We start from the raw sequence: 22,111 nt of genomic DNA, 5'->3' as shown, positions 1-22,111 counted from the left end.
CTTCAACCTTCAGGAGTTGAGCTGAGACCCATCAGGGTGAGCTCACTAGTGGGATGGTTGTAGGCTTTGACTTCAGACCTTAGCTGTACTTTCTGAGGCAGTTTCAGCAAGGGAAGAAGGAACACAGAAGCATGGCCTGCCAAAGGGAACGTTACTTTGTCCCTTGAGAGTCTTGGGCCGAAGGCTTGTCATGAGTTCAAGGTTAGCCTTGGACACATAGTGAGATCCTATTTAAGACAAACAAAACAGCAAAATGACCATCAAACTTTATAAAGCAGGTGACTCTGAGATTTGTTTGGGGTTGTTTAAAGTGAGGCCAGGAGGGACGTAAACATTCACTTGCAGTGGTTGGTCTCCTAATAGTCTACAGGGCACTTGGCTAAGGTGTGGAGGAACCTAGGTCGGTCTTGCACCAGCCAGCTTGCCTCCCACTCCTTGGCCACAGTTAGAAAGGTACAGGCTTCTCTTGATGTCCTGGCCTTAACCACCTTGTTTCCTTGGGGGTTCTTAGGTCAGGTGTCTGAACTCTACTGCTTCTTGTCTCTCCTCTTCCCCTTCAGAACCCTTGACCTCCAGTGTAGTAGCAGACCGTGGTCATTGCCATTCAGAGAGAACCTTCCCCTAGGCCTTCTCCAGGTGATGTTGCACATCTTCTCAGGTGACCTTGTCACCAGTTTGTCACTGCTCTTCCCACCAGTTACGGAGCTCTGTGGTCTATAGAGTCAGCTGACCTCTGAACGCTGACTGTAGGAGGAGCTGCGTTTGTTTTCCTGTCTTTGGCTTTCCCCACGGTTTGACTGGTTATGACGTATATGAGCTTTGGTGTTTGGCCTAAGTAGATGATGTGTACTGAGAAGGGCACATATGTGATGCACACATGTTAAGCGTGACACCGCCTAAGTGAGGATACTTCCCTGTATCTTCTGGCCAGAACTTGTTCAGTCTCTTGTCTGTCTTGGCTCGCCCCAGTTGGAATTGATTTGGTGTGATCATGATCATGGGCTGGTCTTTCTCAGCTTTGTGCTGGATGGAATTGGTCTGTTGTCGCACCCAGCACTGTCTGGATTTGCTGTTTTTTGGGTGTGGGGGAGGGTTTTGTTGTTGTCCAGTTTTTAGTTAGTTACTTTGCTTACTTTGAGATGGAGTCTCTCTATAGTCTAGGTGTTCCTGGAACTCATGATCCTCCTACTTCAGCCTCCCTCAGGCTAGGACTAGAGTTGTGTCCCAGCAAGCCGGCTCCTGTGAGGTCGTCCCAGGGTGAACTCTTAGCAGCCTTCAGTGGAATCTAAGCCTCTGGCCGGGCCCCTGGCACTCTTTCCTTGTCCAGGGAATGCCAGCTTCTTGGTTTGGTGAGAGCAAGCATGGCTGTTGAGCAGTCCCTATGGTGTGTGGGTGGGGCTTATCTGTCTGCACCGCACTTGTGTGAGGAGGCTGCTTTCTCTTTTCTTTCTTTTCGCTGTATAATTCATGGTATTTTCAGCTTTGACTTTGCCATTCTCACTGATAACTGTGCTCCTCCACACCCCGAATCAGGGCTGGAGCTCCAAGTGGGCATCCCTAGTCAGCTGGCCTATGGCAAGGCAAACTGCTCATTCCTGCCCCACCCAGATACCCAGGCCTTCTAGGTATCCTGGTCCCCACTGAGGGCTACTTGTCAAGTTCTGTAGCATCACAGCCTGGATTTGTGTCCCCACGTCCATGCCTGCTTCTCTCTTCCCCACTCTCTTCTGTCTCTTCCTGCTCCCAGCAAGATTTACGGGGACAGATACATGGGACAGTGTCTATGCTCACTCAGATGAGTGAGCATAGACTCAAGGACTCAGATGGTACCTGGGGCGTGTGCTGTGTTTTTCATGCACTGTGGGCTGTTCCTAGGGAGCTTGATGCTCTGTGTCTTACATGATGGTCTTTGACTTGATCTTCCCCCAACACTGGCTGTGCATCTCTGGGGAAAACACTGCTGTATGGAGCCTTTGGCTCTGTGCTGTCTTCACTGCCAACACAGAACCCTCAGGATCCTGAGAGAGCTCACCCAGTGATGAGGGCCCTGGGAGGCATGGGAACATCTTAGCAGATTGCTCTCCTGTGCAACTCTGGTCCCTCAAGTCATGTTTGCAGAGTAGCTGTTGTTCCTGAGAAAGGCTTGTGAGCTGTGTTCCTCTTGTGTTCGCGCAGCAGTGTGGCAGGCTGGGTGCTCTGGTTGCTAACGATGGCAGGAAAGGGAGCAGGCCTGTGGCTTGAGTAGCCTGCTCTCTTAGTCTAACTGGAGACATGGAAGGGAGAACCGTGGAGTCATTTCTGATTGTTGTAATAAGCATGTCCTCAGGCCTGTACTGACTCATCCGGGCCTCATTACAGCGTGTGCAGGTGGGACAGTCACAGGAGACCTGCCATTGGCAGCTAAGATTCAGTGTATCAAGAGAGGCCCAGCCCCTATGCCATTGCTCTGGACACGTGGGAATGATGCGTGCGTGGCAGCCTCGTGGGGCTGTGCTTGGTAAAGCTGAAGGGATGTTTGCGGTGTCAAGTGGCAGCTGGGGAAGGTTGTGGTGGTGTGCCCATGTGTTGTGTAGGGTGCTGAAGGTCGGCAGGTGTAGCACGTGGGGAGGGCAATCCTCTGAGAGCATGTTGGGGGGGGGGGTTGGGAGGGAGTGCCTGAACTGTAAAGGGAGCAGAAGCCTCTAGAGCCATCGGGGTGGTCAGGGAGGCCCTGAGGACCCTGGCTTCCTTTCAGGGTCAAGTGAGATGTGAGGTAGAGAGCACAGGTCCAAGAAAGGAGAATGATGGTAGCTCACACCTGCCCTGCGTTCAGCTCTGGCTCCAGTGCAGCCCAGGGGTGTGCTGAATTGTCACCACAGAGTTAGTTGATCTATGTTCCTCTTTTGACACCAGGGAAATAGATAAGCCTTAGCAGTTTGCAAAGGTGGCATCAGCTAGTGGCTATTTTTATTATGTGAAGACAAAATGACGTCATTTGTTTTAGTTCATTATTAGAAATGAAAGGGAATCCCCAGGGAATGAGGTTGGAAGGCAGCTGTGGTCCAGGAGGATGCAGAGGTGGGCAGGGCCGGCCATTCAACAGGACTCTGGCTTGGGTCTGTAGTCATCTCCCAGGGCCTTCGGGCCGGATGTTGCTCAGTCCTTTACACAGTAGTTTGCAGTGGTTCATTTAAAGACACAACTTACACTGGGCACAAAGCATGGTGTCCCTGCATTGTTTGACTGTGTGCGCTGTCTGAGCCCAAGCAGGACAAGCCTGTCAGGGTAGAGAGGTCATTCTCTCTTCTGTTCCTGCCTTCCTCCCCTGACCTCCTCATCCCTTTCTGCTTGTCTTCTTTGTTCTGTCTGCTACTTTTCTACCCCTGAATGGTTTTGTGTATTCTGAAGGCTTCCTTTAACAGTCGTGGACTTCTGTTTACTCTTTCTTCCCACTGTGTGGTCTCATGGCAGGGACAGACACACACACACACACACACACACACACACACACACACACAGCGGGTTCTTGTGTCAACAACAGAAGCCCTAAGTCCCATAGTACAGTGTAGTAGTCTGCTTCAGTGGGAGGAGCTTTTTGTTTTATTTTAAAATCAAAATAAAGATAGAGGCTGGGCTGAAGCTCAGTGGCAGAGTACTTGCCTAGTGTGTACAAGGCCCTTACACCTTAGTTTAGCATACAAATACACAGAGGGGAGGGAGGGAGGAGGGAGGGAAAGGGAGGGGAAAGGAGAGGAGAGGAGGAAGGAGGCAGGAAGTGATGGGGCATACCAATAATTCCATCATTTGGAAGGCTGAAATAGGAAGACCCCAAGTTCAAGGCCAGCTTGAGCTCCAGAACAAACCCATTGGAATGACTGAGTGAGTGCACAGGCCTTTAAGGTTTGCCCGGGTTCTTGTATTTGTGGTTTTTTGTCCCTTGGGAGCCCAGCTTGGTGCCACATTCTGTGAGTATGTGCTGCACACACCACTTTTGCCTTTCTCCTCAGCGGACATCCTCACTGAGTTCAGCGCTGGGTTGATAGTTTTCTTCCTCTTCTGGCTTTGAGAAGGAGAGCACTATCCAGCTGTTCTGTTCGTCCTTTGTCTCCCTCTGGCTGGGCTCAGGATTTTCTTGTGGTATTGATGGCTCTGCTGTGTCTATGCGCTCTCCTGAGCTTGCCTGCTGGGTGTTCTCTGGACATTTTGGAGCTGTGAATCTACACCTTTTGCTGAACTTGGGGATTCAGTAACACATTCTAGCCGCATGTGTGTTCTCATGAGGATGCAGTCACAGGCATGTTGCCTGTTGTTCCCCAAAGATGTCCTCTCAGCTCTTTTGTCTTTTGCTATGGGGACACTTTCCACGGATCCATGTTCAAAGCCACAGTGTGTTGCTGTCTTGAGCCTGCTGCTAAGCCCTCCAGTGGATTTTTAGTTCAGAAATAACATCTTTTGGTTATGAAGTTTCCACATTTCAAACTTCATTTTCTTGAGGGGTTTGGTAGCAGACAATTTTTATCTCAGCACTCAGGAAGTGGGTGGATCTGTGTAAGTTCTGGGACAGCTAGAGTTGTGAGGTCCTGCTTCAAAACACCAACCAACCAAGTAAACAAACGGAAACCCTCTTCCAGACCATGTCACTTTTCTCATGTGCCTTTAGTTCTTCAGTCTGTGCTTCCCTTGTATTGCTGAGTGACATAACTGCTGTTTCTACCTGAGACTCTGCCAGCTTGGTCTTTGCCAGGAGCCTTGTACTCTTCTGCCAGGGGCCTATTTTTGTTTTTCTTGATTTGTGTTGGTTTGGTTTGCTTTTTGGATTCTGTGAGGGAGATACTATAGGAGCTGTGGATTTGATTCTGGAGAATGAGGATGCTTAGGTTGGCTGGGCGTACCACACGTTTCTCCTTTAAGCCCATGATCAGCTGTGATCTCCCCCAGCAATTCTAGTTGTCTAGAACACAGAACAGTTACTGTGTTGTCTGTCACAGGGAAGCAGTCAGTCAGGTGGCTTTTTCACATGTGTATGGTTTATTGTCTACTCGTCAGGGATAAGGAAGGAAGGAATCAGCAAAGGAACCCGATAACCTGAGGTCTAGCTCTAAGTCATGCCAGGTATTCAGAGGCAGAGTTCACATGTGGTCGTTGGATAGAGGTGGCCCAAGCCAGGCACATGTCTGAATGACAGTGCACAGCAAGCTACCATGTTCACATCTTCTTATGGAGAAAGATGGTGACTCGGGCTGCCTCTGCACAAGATGCTCCCAGAGAGTGACAGAGGCTGGTTATGGCCTTAGTTGTGCTGCTCTCTGTCATCTTGGGTGCCAGACACTCAACAGTCACTCAAGTCAGAGCCAAGCCAGAGGCAGGAGGTCCTGGTGGCAGATGTGGTCACTGAAAGGGACCTTATTGCTAGTGTATATGGCTCATGTATGTTGAGCTGAGATACGTAGGAGACCGGTGTCTTTGGAGCTGCTGGGAGCTTTGGTTTTTAAAGCCCTTGAGTGCTTTTTTGGTCCCCACTTTGGATTGTTGGGGCGGGGGGGAGGGTCAGGGCTTTGCCGGTTTTACCTAGGCACTTGCTCTGATATCAGCACATTAAGCAGGCTGGTTGTACCCGGGGGCTTGTTCTGACATCAGAACATCACCTCCATCAGCGCTTGCTTTATTCTGTATTCTAACTATTCACTGTCCATGTGAAGTGTCTTAGAACTAGCCTCCTACCTGGGTTTCACATTTCTTTCTGAAATGTGGCACAGTTGATAGGTAGGGTTTGGGGGGTCTCTCTCAGAGTGTGTGTGGTGGCGCGGGGCGGGGGTGTCTCTGTGCAGCTGTACTGGAGCCCTGCCAGCAGACTATACCCTGGATCAGCTTGTGGGTTCCCTCTGGCCTTCCGTGATGCGTACAGCACAGCTCACAGGATAAGATTCTACCCCTCATCCTGGGATAGTCTCACTAGTCTGCTGCCTTTGTTGCTGTTGAACTTATCATCTTCTGTAGAGGGTTTGGACTGGCTACTGATAGTCGTTCTGATGCTGTGGAAACCATGTCTAGGGCTACACAGCAGGCCTCTTAGCACGCTCTCTGTTGCGGAGGGTCCATCTCAGGCTACACAGCAGTCTCTTAGCTCTCTTAGTTGTGGAGGGTCCATCTTAGGCAGCTGAGTCATTAGTGGATTTAATGTGACTTGGCCAATTTCTCATACAGAACTCCAAGGCGGAAAGATGTTTCTGAGCCAGGTTGTGGTCACAGCCACCTGGGATCCTGATGTGAGAGCATTGCTTGAGCCCAAGACTTCAGGGACTTGGGGATAGCCTGGACAAAGTAGTAAGAACCCTTGTTAAAGAAACATATTCCTAGCCAGAATATTCGCTGTAACAATACTGTGTGTGGTTTGTCTTTAAAGTCCACAGTCCTTGAGATAAACACCCACAACTAGTGTCTCTCTCCTGTCCCTTGGGTGTGGGGTTGGGGCCTGACTCCCATTTGTAGTTGTAGAGCAGAGGATAACACACGCTGCCTGAGTTTTGGGGTCCTGGGTTTCTGCCTGTCAGGTTTTCTAGGAGCGGAGGGCTGAGATATGGTTTGCTGCATTATTTTAGGTGGCAGATATTGGTGTATTGGTATATTCTTGTACCAGGGTTCATTGTGCCCTTTAAACTCGGCCTCTGGGGGAGGAAGAGATAGAGTTCATCAGTACTGCTCTTCCAGAGAACCTGGGACCTGGGTTTGATTTTCAGCACCTACAGGTAGCTTACAGAATGTCTGTGATCCTAGTTACGGGGTAATTCAACACTCTCTTTTGGCCTCTGAGGGCCAAATCACTAAGCATGATGACACACATCTTTAATTCTAGCACTTAGGGGCTAAAGGCAGGTAGATCTGTGATCGACCTGGCCTACATAGAAGGCTCTAGACCAGCCAAGGCTCCATAGAGAGACCCTGCTTCAAACAATAACCAACAAAAGTTATGGGCTGGAGCGATGTCTCAGGGGCTAGGAGTGCATACTGTTTTCCAGAGGATCTGAGTTCGATTGGCAGTGCCACACATCAAGCAGTTCACCAACCATGAGTAACTGACTCCAGGAGAAACCTGACTCCTCTGACCTCTGCAGGCACCTGTACTGTGCACACACCCACACACAGAATTTACAGAGTATAACTTGACCTCTGAGCATTCCTTCATGGTCACGATCACGCCTCAGTGCTAATAGTGGATCTTTCTTTGAAACTGTGGCACTTCCTACTTTCACCACCCTAGCCGGCAGCCCCTTACCACCCGTCTCAGAGGAGACACTGAAGCTGGAGCCTGAGTCTGAGGAATGCAGAGTTCCTTCTGCCTGCTTATGTCTTCTGATGGACTCTGTGTGACAGGCACCATTATGGGCTGCTCTTAAGAGCCGGCAGCTTTAGTCTTGAGGTTCATACAGTCTGTTGGAGAGGCTGCCTGCACCCTCCTGTGACTGCACAACCAGTGTATGGCCTAGGGTCCCAAGAGTGAGAGTGCATGGCTCGTGACTATTGGAGGCCGATGGGGTTTTCCATCCTGTTCATCTCCAGTGCCTGGACTCGCTGTGGAAACCTGGGATGGAATGCTGGGCAGTAATGTTGCCACATAAGGCAGAAGCTATAAGCAGCGAGGCAGTAGCCAGCCCCAGTCAATGGGGGAGTAGGAGGAGAGGCAGAGAGTGTCCTAGGCTCACTGCCTCAAACTGTGTCAGAAAGAGCACAGTGACAAGAAGCAGGGTATTATTACTTTGAGGGGCATCTTCTGTGCATCAGCTCAGCCTTCAGTCACACACATCTGTGGAGACATGTTTCAGCACCATAAGCCAGAGAGCGCAAGGTCACCAGGGGGAGCCTGTTACACAGTTCCCACCTCCGATCACTCGCTCCGCTCGCTCGGGGCAGCAGGCCAGGGCTTTTTGCTGGCTGCGTTAAATAGCTGTCCATTCAGGGTGTGGGACCAGTTTGTGATGGGGTGTCTGTGTGTCCTACCTAGTAGCCCTCGCTGGCTGTGGAAGAAGCCTGCTCTGCTGGTCGCTTAGGAGTCCCTCCCAGTACCTCTGCCGTAATCAAGCAGTCTGTCTTCTTTATCCTGTTTGTCTTTCTGTCTCCATTTTCTCTCTATCTAGTAAGAAACATTAAAAGGAAGGTTTTGTGTGGAAAGTGGTTTTTGGTTAGCATTGGCTTTCATTTGGCCTAAGTCAGCAAATAGCTTTCACTATTAAACTATTTTCTCGTTCTGGTTTAGAGACACATAATGACTGTTTTAGTAAAGTGCTTACGAAGCAGTTTTCTTTTTGGTTTTTGTCTGTTTTTTTCCTACATTGACTTGGAGGCATCTAGCAGATGTTACTGTTTCCTGCTAGGCCTGGCTAGTGCTTGGCTAGACCGTGTTTGGGTTGTAGTGGAGCCCCTCCTGCCCTGGCTCTGCTCACTGTCGCGCCTGAAGCCGTGTCCCCGGGATTTGGTAGCTTTTCCTGCCAGTCAGGCCCATGGTGGTTTCCTGACCACTGTCTCATCTTTCCCACTTGATTACCTTGAGGTTGTGATCTTCCCAGTGAGAAACAAGGCATCTGGGGGTCTTGCTCAGGTGTCTACCCCTCCCACAGTCCTGGGATAGCGCCCTGGGGACCTGGCTTATGGATGAGTATAGTGTAGAGGCTGTAGAAAGGCCCACGGCTCTGTGTGCCTTCTGAGCTGCTCACAGTTGGAGGGGTGCATCTGTATGTACACTGTATCTTTAGCTTCTCTTTCTAAAAGTAGCGTCTGCTCTTCGAAGAAAAGTTGGAAAATGGTAACCTAGAAAATAAAGTCAGAGCCGGGTGGTGTGCCCTCTAAGCTCAGTACTCCAGGCTGAGGCTGGAGGATCACTGTGAGTTTGAGGTCCTTTTGGCTCATAAAGTAAGACACTGTTCCAAACATTTAACTAGCCTTTGGCTGCTTCGCACTGTTACCTCTGTTCTGACGCCACTGCTACTGAGGTGCTTGACCAGCTCCACCCTGTGGCTGGGGACGCTCATGCCCAGTTCCTTCGCAAGCTGCTGCAGGAGCAGCTGGAAGGGAGGGCTCACTTCCTGCTTCCTGTGTTGCCTCCTGCATGCGGGCTGGGTCCTGCTACCCGGTCACATCTGGAGAACTACAAGAAGCAGGAGAGAAGTGGGACTGTCCTCCCAACATCCTGTGACCAGACGACCTTTGCCAGCTCTTCCTGATCCTGTCTCCTGTGGTCATGACTGGCCTTCCCCGAGATCATGGTTCAATTCCAGTTACCCGTTCTGCAATTATGACATCTTGATGTCTCCTTGGTGACAACTGAGACCACATTTATAGCTCTGCTTGATGGAGTTCCCCTTATAACAATAAAGTCTATTTAAACCTTGCTAAACAAATAGTAGTCACCCATATAAATGCCATAATAGTAGTCACCCATTAAATGCCATAATAGTAGTCACCCATTAAATGCCATAGTAGTAGTAGTCACCTATATAAATGCCATAGTAGTAGTCACCTATGTAAGTGCCATAGTAGTAGTCACCTATGTAAATACCATAGTAGTAGTCACCTATGTAAATGCCTTGAATTCCTTTTGAGTTTTTCTTGTCTCTTTCTGGTGCCTATCTGCTTGTAGATACACTTTCCTCTTTTCACTGCCTATGAACATTCTATATACTTTCTGTTTCCTCAAATTCTGTTTAAAGGACTCTTGGTCTGCAGTCAGATGGCTGTGGCTTGTCTGTGTCACACACACACACACACACACACACACACACACATTTTTGGTTTTTCGAGACAGGGTTTTTCTCTGTGTAGTCCTGGCTGTCCTGGAACTCACTCTGTAGATCAGGCTGGCCTCGAACTCAGAAATCCGCCTGCCTCTGCCTCCCAAGTGCTGGGATTAAAGGCCTGTGTCACTTATAAATTTGCTGCATGTTGATGTCATTGGTTTTCACCCTGTGAAGGTGAGTTGTGTCTTTCTGCATACAAGTTGTTGACCTTGTCACTGGTTGGTGACAGCTTAAGAATCTGTTGAGTCCTCCAGGTAGCTTTAGATGGTCAGAAGATGCAGAGGTGTCACAGATAACTCTGCCCTGCCTCTTGGCTGTCCAGCAGTGACACCAGTTGAAACTTGCCAACTGAGGCTGACTGCTGCTTGTCTTGAAATGAGGATTTTGTTTTACTGAAGTTTAAGTGATGAAACAACTTCTTAAACTGTCATTGCTAGTTTTAGGAGAGATGAAGGCCTGTCATGGTGGACTTATAGGGGTCTGTTTGAAGGAGTAGAGACCCCTTGGACTCTAGCGTGGGATGTGGACATTGAATTCTGCCCAATGCCCAATGCCCAGGAGGTCAGGGAAGCTCTGTAAGACCCGTGCCTTGCAACCTTTCTGTGTGGTCTTGTTTTTTCACTGTGCTGTCCGTGGCAATACTATAGTCCACTGGGGTGCCTTAGCAGACACACTGTGTGCCACAGCATTAGCAGTAAGTGTCTAGTTTCTGTCTTCCAGCTTGGTAAACTCAGTAAGTGCATTGTAATGATCTCTAAAGCCCCTGGAGCTACCTGCTATTATTTCCATGTTGTAACAGAAGAGGCTGAGGCAGAACAAGATGAAATCTCCCGAGCAGTCTCATAAGTGAGCAAGGCTGTACTGCACAACCTGTGTGCAGAAACGTGTTCTTTCCCACTCTCTTTTCTTCCTGTTTTCCCTTCCTCCTCTCCCTCCTGTTTGTTTTAAAACAGGGTCACATTATGTGGCCCAGGCTGACCTAGAACATGTGACTCTCCTGCCTCAGCCTCCTTGAGTACTAGAATCATAGATGTATGCCACCGTGCCAACTGGTCCCTCAACTCGGGAGGCTGCCGTGTTTCACATTTTCCTTCCCAGCTGGGCATGTGGCCCTAGATACAACGTTGGGAGCTGTGCTTGAGTTTATTTGTATGTGGAGATTTCTAAAGATCATGTTCCTGATCCATGATATTAAAGTGAATTTACATGCAGCTTTAAAGAAGCCTGTGTGAGGTTTTTATTAGGGCATACAATCTGAGGAAAACCTTTAAAAAATTGTCCTTATCTGAGGGACAATTACTAGCTATCGTGATGGGACCAACACTGGCCATAAAGCCACATGACCTCCATGACTTAACTGGAAGGGATGAACGTCCATTTGGTCTGATTGTCCACGTGCCCCCAGGTGTCTGCTCATGTCCCTTCTTATGGGGCAGACCTTTGGTCTGACCCAGGTGTAATCATTTATTTTGAAATGTCCTGGTAGTGAGGAATGTAGAGTTTCAGGGTCTACCTTGGAACTGAGTTAGAATACACATATACCATGGAAACTCTGGGAACTGAGTTAGAATACACATATACCATGGAAACTCTGGGAACTGAGTTAGAATACACATATACCATGGAAGGTCTGGAAACTCTTGTTTTGTTTTGTTTTGTTTTGTTTTACATGGTCCTGGGGATCAAGTCTAGGCCTTGCATGTTCCAGGTGAGACTCTGAGTAAACTGGGGACACTCTCCTCTTTTCACTTTTTGAGACAGGCTGTCACTAAGTCACCCAGGCTGTCTTTGGACTTAGTCTCTAGCTTGAACTGGCCCTGAACCGTCTGTCCTCTTGTAATCTCCTGATTATCCGAGGTTACATGCCTGTGCCTCTAGGTGAGACCTGAAGGTCCTTACCTGACAGGTCTGGATGCGCCAGCTTGTATCTACACACCTAAAAGATACACTTCATGAGCCAGGGCTCTGCTGCTTGGGACCATGCACCTAAACTGCGCTCCAGCAAGGCACTTCTGAATAGGCAGCAGCACTGGAGCTCAATGAGCTTCCCTGGGGCCCTCAGGAGGGAGAAGTGTGTTCTGGTCTTGGAGCAGGCGCCGAGAATCAGATCTGCCTGTTGGTGTGGCCCAAGCAGAGTGGCTGAGATCCTAGTGATGCTGGCCGAGCAAGATGTGAGTACAGAGCATCACCTGGAAATCACTGGGTGCCACTGGGGCCATGGAATATCCTACAGATGCCTGCCTAATGTCTAAGTGGAAGGCATTGTTTTATGAGCAGGGGATCCCTCAGTGAACAGAATGGCCCCATAGAGATGAGGCACTGAGGGAGCCACATGGACAAGGAGCAGAGTCAAGGTCCTCTAGAAGGGACTGTGTGTCTGCTGGGCCAGGGTAATAAATGGGATGAGGTGCTTGCCTGGGTCTCTGTGCGCTGTGCCACAGGCCCTGGTGGTTTTGGCCATGATGATGAAAGGACAGTTAGCCGGACAGCAGAACCTCTGACCTTCCATGAAAGTAGAGTAAGGTGCTTTGCTCAGAGAGGATTTGAACTCACAGGAAGAGCTGGGGAAGGGGGTACCTTGGCTTAGTCCGCAGGCCTTGCACAGGATGGGAGGGAGACATGTGCACATGGGGCCAGTGGAACTCTGCTGAAGTGAGTCAGAGAGCATCTGAGTCGAACTGTGGGTCATGTGGACAAATTAACCTAACCAAAAATAACCTAAAACAGCATTTCTGGGAATTCCAGTTGAATACAACGTCCAGTGTAAACAGAAGAGTAAGAGGTGAGAGGAGGAAGACCAGGCAGACAGACGGGCAGACAGACAGGACATTTGGCCTGGAGTCATCACTTTTTAAAGCGTTTTCTCTGCCTGTGTTTTCATCAGGCAGCTCACAGCTTTGCACTGACCTCGACCTGGCCAGTCGCTGGCCTGAGGACAGCAGCCCTCAGCTCTGGGTGGACTCTACATGGACACAGGAAGTGCTTCCTGTTGTTGTCACTAGAGTCCCCAGGGGGCATGCTGATGCTTTGTGAAGTGGTCCTTATCTTAGCCTGGGTCTTGGTACCTGGATCACACAAGGATACTACCCTGCAGGACTGGCCCCGGGTGCCCTGTTGCCAGCACACCCTACCCTGTCTTCATCTCTAGGCTTGGGTTGGGGAGCTGAGTTTTGCTAGTGGCTCTCTGGTGATGGGGGATGCAGGTCTCCTGTGACTGGTCAGAACACCCCTGGCCTCCTCTTGGAACCAGGATGCAGTGTTAGGAGCTGTGGGAGTCAAGCAACCAGAACAGGTTGCTGATGATGGCTGGTGGCCATGTACTGAAAGGTTGTACCTGAACTGCTCACAGTCTCCTGATAAGGATGTGTCTTGTCTACAACTTTTGGGTTGGTTAGTGGAGAAGGCGTTCCTGTTGGAAGTGTTCACCTGCTGAACGGTGGGGCTGTGAAGCTGCAGGTGCCCGGCTCTGTCATCCAGCCTGGTTTGGAATTCAGGGCCCTTCCATTCTGACTTCCCAGTGCCAGGGATCATGGGTGTATGTGAAATAGTAGCTTTATAACCGTAAGTGCTCTCTGGCATCTTGTATAACTCTATTAGTATTGTGTGCACATGGTGTGGGTACACTGTCGTCCTGACATACTCATGTGGGGTGCAGAAGACAGCCCTGGGGAGGAGGTCCTCCTACCCTCTTACGTCGTTTTCAGGGATTGAACTCAGACTTGTGAGTCAAAGTCTTTATTCACTGAGCCATTTTGCCCAGCCTCTTCATTGACTTCTTTCCCTCCTTGCCTGCCTGCCTGCCTGAGACAGAATTTCATGTAGCCCAGGTTAGCATTGAACTTGTTATGTAACCAAGGGAACTCTGACTTCTGATCTCTCTGTCTCTACCTCCTGGGTGCTAGGATTACAGGTTTGCTCCATCCTGCCTCCGTTTTATGGAGTGTTGGGCATCAAACCTAGGAAGTCATGTATGCTATGCAGGCATTCTGCCAATACTCTCAGACCCAATAATAATTTCTTGATACCTTCTTGGTAAAGTTAGCCATAGTGAATTGTCTTGTAAAGTGAATGAATGACTAGGATTTATTTTCTTGAGTTTAGTTGAAACTCATAGAGACTGGCTGGTGGCACATTGCTTATAGGTGTCTGTTGTGTTCCACTGAACACTGGGATGCAGAGTGAGCCTTTTGGGTTGTTGCTGTTGTTGTTAGGACAGGGTCTCTTTATATAGCCCTGGCAGGCTTGGAACTCACAGTGTAGGTCAGACTGGCCTCTAACTCACAGAGGTCCACCAGCCTTTGCTTTCCAAGTACTGAGATTAAAGGTACACCTTCATGCCTGATCAAGAGTAAGCCTTCTTGACCCCAGTTTAGCCAGGTTTCTGCTGAGTGGCTCTGACACGGCAGCAGCCTGTGCCTTCTTTATTCACAGGCTTCTGTCTACCTCAGCTGCAGGCCTCTGGGCCTGCCATCTGCCACCACCAGGCAGGTAACAATGGGAAGCCGTGGGCAAAGGGATAGGATTTCAGGGGCAGCATATCCCAACTGCTCACTCCTCAGGTTCAAGGCTCTGGATCAAGAGTAGCTGCTAGCTCCTCAACTTCACGGCCCCATGGTGCACAAAGCTGCTCAGTTGCGGAACCTAAAAGTCTTTGCTAAGATTTAAAATCTTGAGCCTTTTTTTTTTTTGGTTTTTCGAGACAGGGTTTCTCTGTGTAGTCCTGGCTGTCTTGGAACTCACTCTGTAGACCAGGCTGGCCTCGAACTCATAAATCCGCCTGCCTCTGCCTCTGCCTCCCAAGTGCTGGGATTAAAGGCGTGCGCCACACCGCCCGGCGAGCCTTTTTCTAATATTAGAAAATTTGAGATTTTTTTTAAAAAAGATTTTATTTATTTTATGTAGGTGAGTACACTGTAGCTGTCTTCAGACACACCAGAAGTGGGCATCAGATCCCATTATAGATGGTTGTGAGCCACCATGTGGTTGCTGGGAATTGAACTCAGGACCTTTGGAAGAGCAGTCAGTGTTCTTAGCCACTGAGCCATCTCTCCAGCCCCAAAAATTTGAGATCTTAAGACTGAATGAAAGCATTGCTATTTTAAAATTTTACATCTAGTCTATTTGTGCTGTAAAGTTTTTCCAATATTGATGGGGGAGGAGGGGGGAAATGGGGATACTGCAGTTCCTTTCCTTCCCAAGGGCCAGTCCGCTGACCAGGGCTTGTGGACCCAGTTCCATGTTTACATATGAGAATCTTCTCCTTACACCCAGAGAAGCCAGGATGCTGTGTCACAGTCCAGCTGTGGTGTTCCATGGTGTCTATACAGGGTCCCTGTCTCTGGATGCTAACATTTTCAGTTAGTTCTCTTCCTATGTAAAGCTTTGATGTGGTGAACCCTCCTGTGTTACAGAACCTTTCCTGGAGAGGTGCAGAACACATCTGCTCACTCCAGATAGGGAGCCCAAGACAGACCAAAGTACAGATGCCAACAAGTCCAACTTGAGGCTTATTAGGGCTACTTAGAGGAACATAAATGACTCGAAAACAGTTCCATCACCAAGGCCCACCCAGCATGGGTGACAGCTCACAAAGCTGGGAACCTGGAGCGTACTTGATGGCCTGCAGGTAGCTTGAAAGGTTGGGGGGTGTCCTTTCCAAGTGACGCAGTTGTTCTAAACCCTTTTCAGGCAGCTTGGTCTCTGAGTCTTTGCAACTTGTTCTCTTGAGAGTCATCTTTCCAGCTCAGCTTCACGGCCATATTTATTCCTCTGAGAGTATTTGCTGCTTGGCTTTCTTCCATCTGAAAGGACTTTCAGCTTTTATTGTTTATTCTGGCAGGGAGGGCTTGGCCTAGTGACTCTGGTCAGTTTCAGGGACTTCCTGAAGCTGTCTTGAGTTGTTTACCTTCCTGTTCTAAGAGCTTCCTCCCAGGATGGAATGTTTCAGTCTAGGAGGAAGATATTACAGAGCAATCCTTAGAAGTGGAATTGTGGGATTCTCTTTGAGCTGTTCAAGTTGTACCTGGACAGGTGCGCTGTTCTCTGCTTTTCTGTGGCTTTCAGAGCTCTGTGGAATTTGTCACAGGAAAGCATTTAATTTAAAGCTGTACAAACAGGGTTTTGCCTTAGATGAAAGCATTGATGCATGCCACCCTGGGTAGGACTGCCGTTCTGGATGGTTGATGACTCAATCTAGACAGATGCCAAGGATCACTAATTGGTCTGGGGAGAGGAGTAGACAGGAAGTATGCCGTGTTATGGTAGGGAAACTTGAAGCCATGTTTGTGTATGTGACTTTCAACAAGAAACAGTTGTGTAGAAAAAAGTAAGAAGATGATATTCTGTCTCCTCAGATGGCTCCCAGAACTGAGACCCCTGTCAGCAGCATCAGCAACAGTCTGGAGAACGCATTGCATACATCAGCACATTCCACGGAGGAGTCCCTGCCCAAGAGGCCTTTGGGAAAACACGGCAAAGGTGGGTGAGTTATGCTGGACACTAGTGGGAGATCCCAGGTAGAGGAGAAGGCATGCACTGCACAAGGCTGTGGACTGTTGAGACATAGTTTCTTCAGGTGTGCTCAGTCAGGCTGTCCTTCTGATTCTCCCAAGGAACTCGTGATCACACTTCAGCAATATGAACTTGAAACACTGGTGTTTATTAAGGGAGGGGGAAAAAGGTTTAAATATCTTCTGCCTCTCACACCAGAACAAAGCCTCAAATCTAAAGCAGCTGAGCTGTAGGACACTTCTTTCCCAACAAGATGGGCTCCTAAGTCTTACTGCATGCTGATGTGGTGACAGGTACTCCTGTTGTCACTCAGTGCCTGCCACCAGCCTCAGTGAGGTCCCACACTGCCCATGCCACTGAACAAGAACCATTGTAAAAAATCTAACTGGAGTGTGGGTTGCTCGGTGTGGACCTGTAGCTGATGGAGCCTCTCACCACAGGTCTGGGGCCTTCTGACTTAATGCCCAGATTGGCTCAGGAAGCATCTGGGTGGTCACAGTAGTGACTGGGTATAATTAAACAGGATGAGGGTATTGGTGAGACTAAACCTTAGTGAAATTAGGCAGGGGAGGCTCTTGGGAGACTGCCCATGTCTACTCCTCACAGATGTGTCTGTCCCTTCTGTCACTTGAACAGTCCTTCTGCCCTTCTCCAGTGCTTGTGTCCCAGGTGCCAGCTTCTTATCTCACAGCTGCTTTCTGTGCTGCTCTAACAGCCTGTGCTCACTCTGTGTGTACTGCTATCTGCTCTGCTAGGTCACAGCTCAAGGTGGTCTGCTTTCTTGCTGCTGTGTCACACATGTGTCTTGAGACCATGGTACAGTGGAGAGCAGTGGGTGACAGATCCTGTGAAGCCTGTTTTTCCACCTGGCACTGGCAGCAAGGTCACAGTATACATGGTGAGGGTTGTTCCCAGGAGACTGTATTCCTCTGCTGACTATTTGTCTCTCCAGGTCTTCTCAGCAATGCTACCTCAGAATGGAGTTTACATCTTGAGAGCAGGGCTTCCCATGAAGGCTGCTTCCCCTGTGCTGTACCTTCCAGACCATGCAGAGCATCTACCTTGTACCACAGTGCTTTTTCTTGAGACATAACCAAGGGGTTATAGGGGTATAATTTCTCTCTTCTCCCTCTCTCTCTCTCTAAGGTTTCTTTTATTTCATGTATATGGGTATTTTGCTAGCATGTACATCTGTGTGATGTCTGTGTAGTACTTGTGGAGGTTAGAAAAGGTATTGGTACCTTGGTACTGTTGTTATAGACCCCATTACATGGGGTTCTGGGGACATAACCCAGATCCTCTAGAAGAGCAGCCTGTGCGCTGACCACTGAGAAACCTCTCCAGCCTCTGGGTATAATTTTAAAACATGGCTGTTACCTACTTTGCCCTGATTGTATGTGTAAATGCCAAGGAGGATGCAGGCTGAGCAGATGTGGCACTGCTGTGGTGGAGCACAGTGTGCAGGTTGTCCTGTAAGACTGTGCTGCTCACTGTCAGCCAGCCTAGCATCAGTCATCAACCAACACCAGGAGCTCCTTCTGTTCAGCATAGGCAGGCGAGCTAGCTCTGTGTTCAGTACCTTTCTCATGGTCCTTCCTCTGTGCTAAGCTGTTTTTCTCTGCTGTCTTAGACGTTTTAGGACAGTATGATGGAACTTAGAGAATGGTCAGGCACTGGGCAGCATTCTGAAGCATCTCGTGTTCCCACTTTTTCACTTGCTCTCAGGAACCTGGGAGCATGGGACTGAAACCCTTACTCCCCACAGTAACGCACACTGCTTTGCAATTGAAACTTAAGCCACCGGTGAGCTATGTCTGAGAGCCTGCTGGGATGAAGAAAGGAGAGGAAAGGGAAGGGTTAATGCCAGCAGTGCAGTCTCTCTCCTGGGGCTATCTCTTACCTTTCTGTGTAGGAGCAGAGATATTGGTTTGGTATGGGAAGTTCACAGGCTTGGTGAGTGTTTGCCCGCCCGCCCTCCCTCCCTCCCTTCCTCTCTTCCTTCCCCACTGACATGATTGGGGACCATTGTACAGAGAACTCATCTTAGATCCCAGTTCCTGTGCCAGTTGTTACAAGTTAAGGGCCTACCCGAGTGCAGGTGGAAGAGGAGACACCCAGTGATGCTCACTGTGAGTGGGAGTAGGGTGGGGGGTGGTCTGTGCCTGTGCATCTAGAGCTGGAGTCGCTCACCTATGTCTGACAAGACAGTGAAGGCAGGCTGCTTCTGTTGCCTTGATTAAACTGCAGATCTGAAACATCTCAGAACTCGGGTTCTCCAAACACTTAAAATGATAGACTTGAAGGAATTTATGTTTACAGGTATCATGTCTGTCATAACTGTACACCATGAGACAAAGTGGAGGTGCTGAGCCTGGCCAGTGTTTGGTTCTGTCCCACTTGGGCTTACAGCTTTGTTGTATAATGTGAAGAACAGCTACAAGACTGAACCAACCGCAAGAGTCTTGGGCTTTTAATAAAAACGAAACTTCACGTAAAAGCATGAATTTTAACAAGATGAGAGTTAAGGATGTAAGCTGATTCCTGAAATCATAGCAGTGTGTTCTCTCCTGAGTTGCTCTGGAACCACAGTGTGGAAGGGATAAGAAGCCTGAGTTAGTTCTGGGACATTCCTGGTTCTGTGCTCTGCCTCACTGTGAGGACAGAGAGCACAGCTCAGAACTTTGCGGCAAGTGCCTGTACCTGGACCACAGTTTTATGCGACTGTTGTTGTTGTCCTGCAGTGCTAGAGATGGAACCCCGGGCCTTGCACAATGTGTCTTAAGTCAGTGCTGTCCCGTCTCTAGGCTGGCTGTCCACAGCTGTCCTCAGCAGTTCTCACTTAAACCACAGGACACACCACAGGATTTGAGTGGCTGCTTCTTCCGTTTCCCTAAAGAAAAGGAGGCTGGGATCTGGGATCTGGGACGTCCCCTTGGAGTTTGTCTAGGAGGCGGCTGAGTCAGAGGAGCTGCAACATGTGCAGAACTGGGCAGTGTGCGCCCTTCACCTGTCAGCCTCCGCGCTGAGCTAGTGTTTCACCACTTTGCATGAGGTAGAAAGCTGGCTCGGTGGCCCAGAGGACAAGGCTGCTCTTTAGGAGGACCCCTGATTCAGTCCAGATGATGTCTCAAAATCATCTTAATTCCAATTACAGGGAGTACTGTGCCCTCTGACCTTTATGGATACCAGACATATATGTATACATATATAAATGCAGGTAAAATATACACATACAATTAAGTAAATTTTAAAAAGCATAAATCTATGAATCTTGACCTGTATGTGCACATCCCAGCTCTTGAGATTAAGTGTCAGCACTGAAGTCTGTGGCAGCAACACCTCTGGCAGTGGCCGGTGCTGCGAATGAGGGTGTCAGCATTGCCGCGGTTCTCCGCGTGCCCTCTGCAGAGCTGCCACATGGATCAGAGCTCCAGATGCTGTGTGCTGTGTGCTCATAATATGACCTTAAGGCTTTTATGGAGAAAGGATCGTCTTTGAATGATCTGTGTTTACCCCCTGGCTGCCCTTTTCTTCCTGAAAGCTTCTGTTCCCAGTTTATTTTGTGCATCTCTGCAGGTATGGACTCTGCCCTTTTCATTAGCCTGGCACTGTGGCTCCCTGTGACTTCACTCTTGCTGCTCATGGAATGCTTGGCTGAGTTGGTTTCACTCTTTAGCTTTGCCAGAGGCGGCTCTGTCTGTCTTCCTGCTGTGTGTGGTTGGCAGTCTTCATGCCAGTGCTATTTTTCTCTGTTTGTTTTTTTTTTTTTTCTTCAGTTTTCTTTGGTTGGGAGTCATCTGACTACACTGTCCCTACGTGTGGTTTTTCTTATAGCTCTGTCACTTCTTGTACTTCCCAAGTCGGGAGGATTTCTTCTGTTACTGACTCCCTCTTCTTTCCATCAGGCACTCAAGGGGCTGTGTGTGTTGTTCCCTCCCCATGTCAGACCTGTTTTCACCTTACCCTCTCCTCTCAAGACAGGACACATTCTTTGCTCTACAGATCCAGTCCCTTGTATTCTCAGCCTGCCCTCCACTGGGTGTTCTTACATTAAATAATGCATTTCCTCATTTAAAAATCTTCATTTGGGGGACTGGAGAGATGGTTCAGTGGTTAAGAGCACTGACTGCAATGTCAGAGGTCCTGAGTTCAATTCCCAGCAATGACATGGTGGCTTACAACCATCTGTAATGGGATCAGATGTCCTCTTCTGGTCTGTCTGAAGGCAGCTACAATGTACGCATATAAATAAAACAAGTAAATCTTAATAAATAAATAAATAAATAAATAAGCCGGGCGGTGGTGGCACATGCCTTTAATCCCAGTACTTGGGAGGCAGAGGCAGGCGGATTTCTGAGTTCCAGGCCAGCCTGGTCTACAGAGTGAATTCCAGGACAGCCAGGGCTACACAGAGAAACCCTGTCTCGAAAAATAATAATAATAAATTTCATTTGGTTCTCCTTTTGTTGTTTGGCTTTGATTTGTTGAGATAGGATCTCATGTAGCCCAGGCTAGCCTCAAACTCAGCTCCATAGCTGTCGATGAGCCTGGGCCTCTGACCCTGTCCCTCTCTCCCCAGTGCTGGGCCTCTGACCCTGTCCCTCTCTCCCCTGTGCTGGGCCTGGGTCTAGTTACCACACTCGGCAGATTGGTGCTGATGGTGATGAGGGCATGCAGAAATGGTTTGTTTTCTCCACTGAGTACAGAACTGAAAAACAGTAACGAAGATTTGTGAAGGCTTAGTATCGACGAAACAGAGAGCAGGTGCCTGGATGATGAGGAAACTGGGTTCTTAGCAGAGCCACCGTATGATCGACACCAGGGAACTTTGGGTCCCTCCTCGTGTTCCTGGTCTCATTAATAAACTAATCAAGATGAGCTACAAAGCGAAGCTTGAAGAGGATGTACTAAAATCTGAAAGGAAGCCCAGGCAGCAAGCTCTAAACCTCACAGCTGCCTAGAGAACAGAGAAGCTCAACTAGCATGGGGGCAAGTCATGGCAGGCAGAGGCAGCCACCCAGAGGAACTGGAGAAAACACAGAAGCCTAAAGCAGTAGTTAGAAAATAGGCCCTGGCCATCTATAAGAAAAATAAAAGAAAAAAGAAGTGTTTACACATTTCTAAGTTAGGACCAGGAAGGCGAGCAGACCTGGCCAAAGCTCATGGTGTCTCACTCATAGGGACTATGGCGGGCAGGGCAGGGCAGAGCAGCATGGTGAGAGCTCACGTGTGAAAGCACAGACACATAGTAGAGAGAGCAAATTAAAAGTGGTACGTCGTTAAACTCTTAGAGCTCACATCTAATAGTGTACTTCTTCCACAAGGCCACACATGCTAAACCTCCCCACACAGTGAGGAGTTTTAGTGCCCCAGACCATGGGGGACATTCTCATTCAAACCACTACTTAGGACTAGAGTTTGGTTCTATAACCCTAGTCCTAGGGGATTCTGTGCTGCCTTCTGACCTCCACAGGCACCTGGCACACATGTAGTACATGTAACATATACAGGCAAAGCATTCATACACACAAAATAAAATTTAAAAACCTGGAAAAAAATATAAAGAAAAAGGAAATGTCAGACAGCTTGTCTCTTACAGGATGGTCCTAGCCCTGTGAACCTGTCAGGCCTGCATCTTCATCTCAGTGTTCTGGGCTCTCCATCCTGTTCCTCTGGCTTTGTTGTCTAGGTGACGACTGCTGTCCTAGCTCACAGCCTGGCAGCATCCCAATTCCCGGTGCTGTGTGTGTTGATCTGCTGTGTTGTAGTCCCCTGAAGCTGGGGCTAGGGTTCCTCTCCTGAGATGAATACATGAGGCTTACAGGGACCCGACC

The 22,111-nt window shown here is 48.9% G+C and overlaps 1 protein-coding gene across 3 annotated transcripts in view; it reads left to right on the top strand.

Moving 5' to 3' along the window:
* Zcchc14 (zinc finger CCHC-type containing 14) overlaps positions 1–22,111 on the top strand; it is a 48,734-nt gene that overhangs the window by 5,536 nt on the left and 21,087 nt on the right. For all 3 annotated transcript variants that reach the window (XM_076915982.1, XM_034522349.2, XM_034522348.2), the window contains exon 2: positions 16,121–16,244. In XM_076915982.1, coding sequence (XP_076772097.1) covers positions 16,121–16,244 — 124 coding nt within the window. The remainder of the gene's footprint in view (positions 1–16,120; positions 16,245–22,111) is intronic.

The sequence above is a fragment of the Arvicanthis niloticus genome, chromosome 18 (assembly GCF_011762505.2).
Source record: "Arvicanthis niloticus isolate mArvNil1 chromosome 18, mArvNil1.pat.X, whole genome shotgun sequence".
NCBI classification, from domain to species: domain Eukaryota; kingdom Metazoa; phylum Chordata; class Mammalia; order Rodentia; family Muridae; genus Arvicanthis; species Arvicanthis niloticus.
This window is presented reverse-complemented; position numbering and strand designations above follow the sequence as displayed.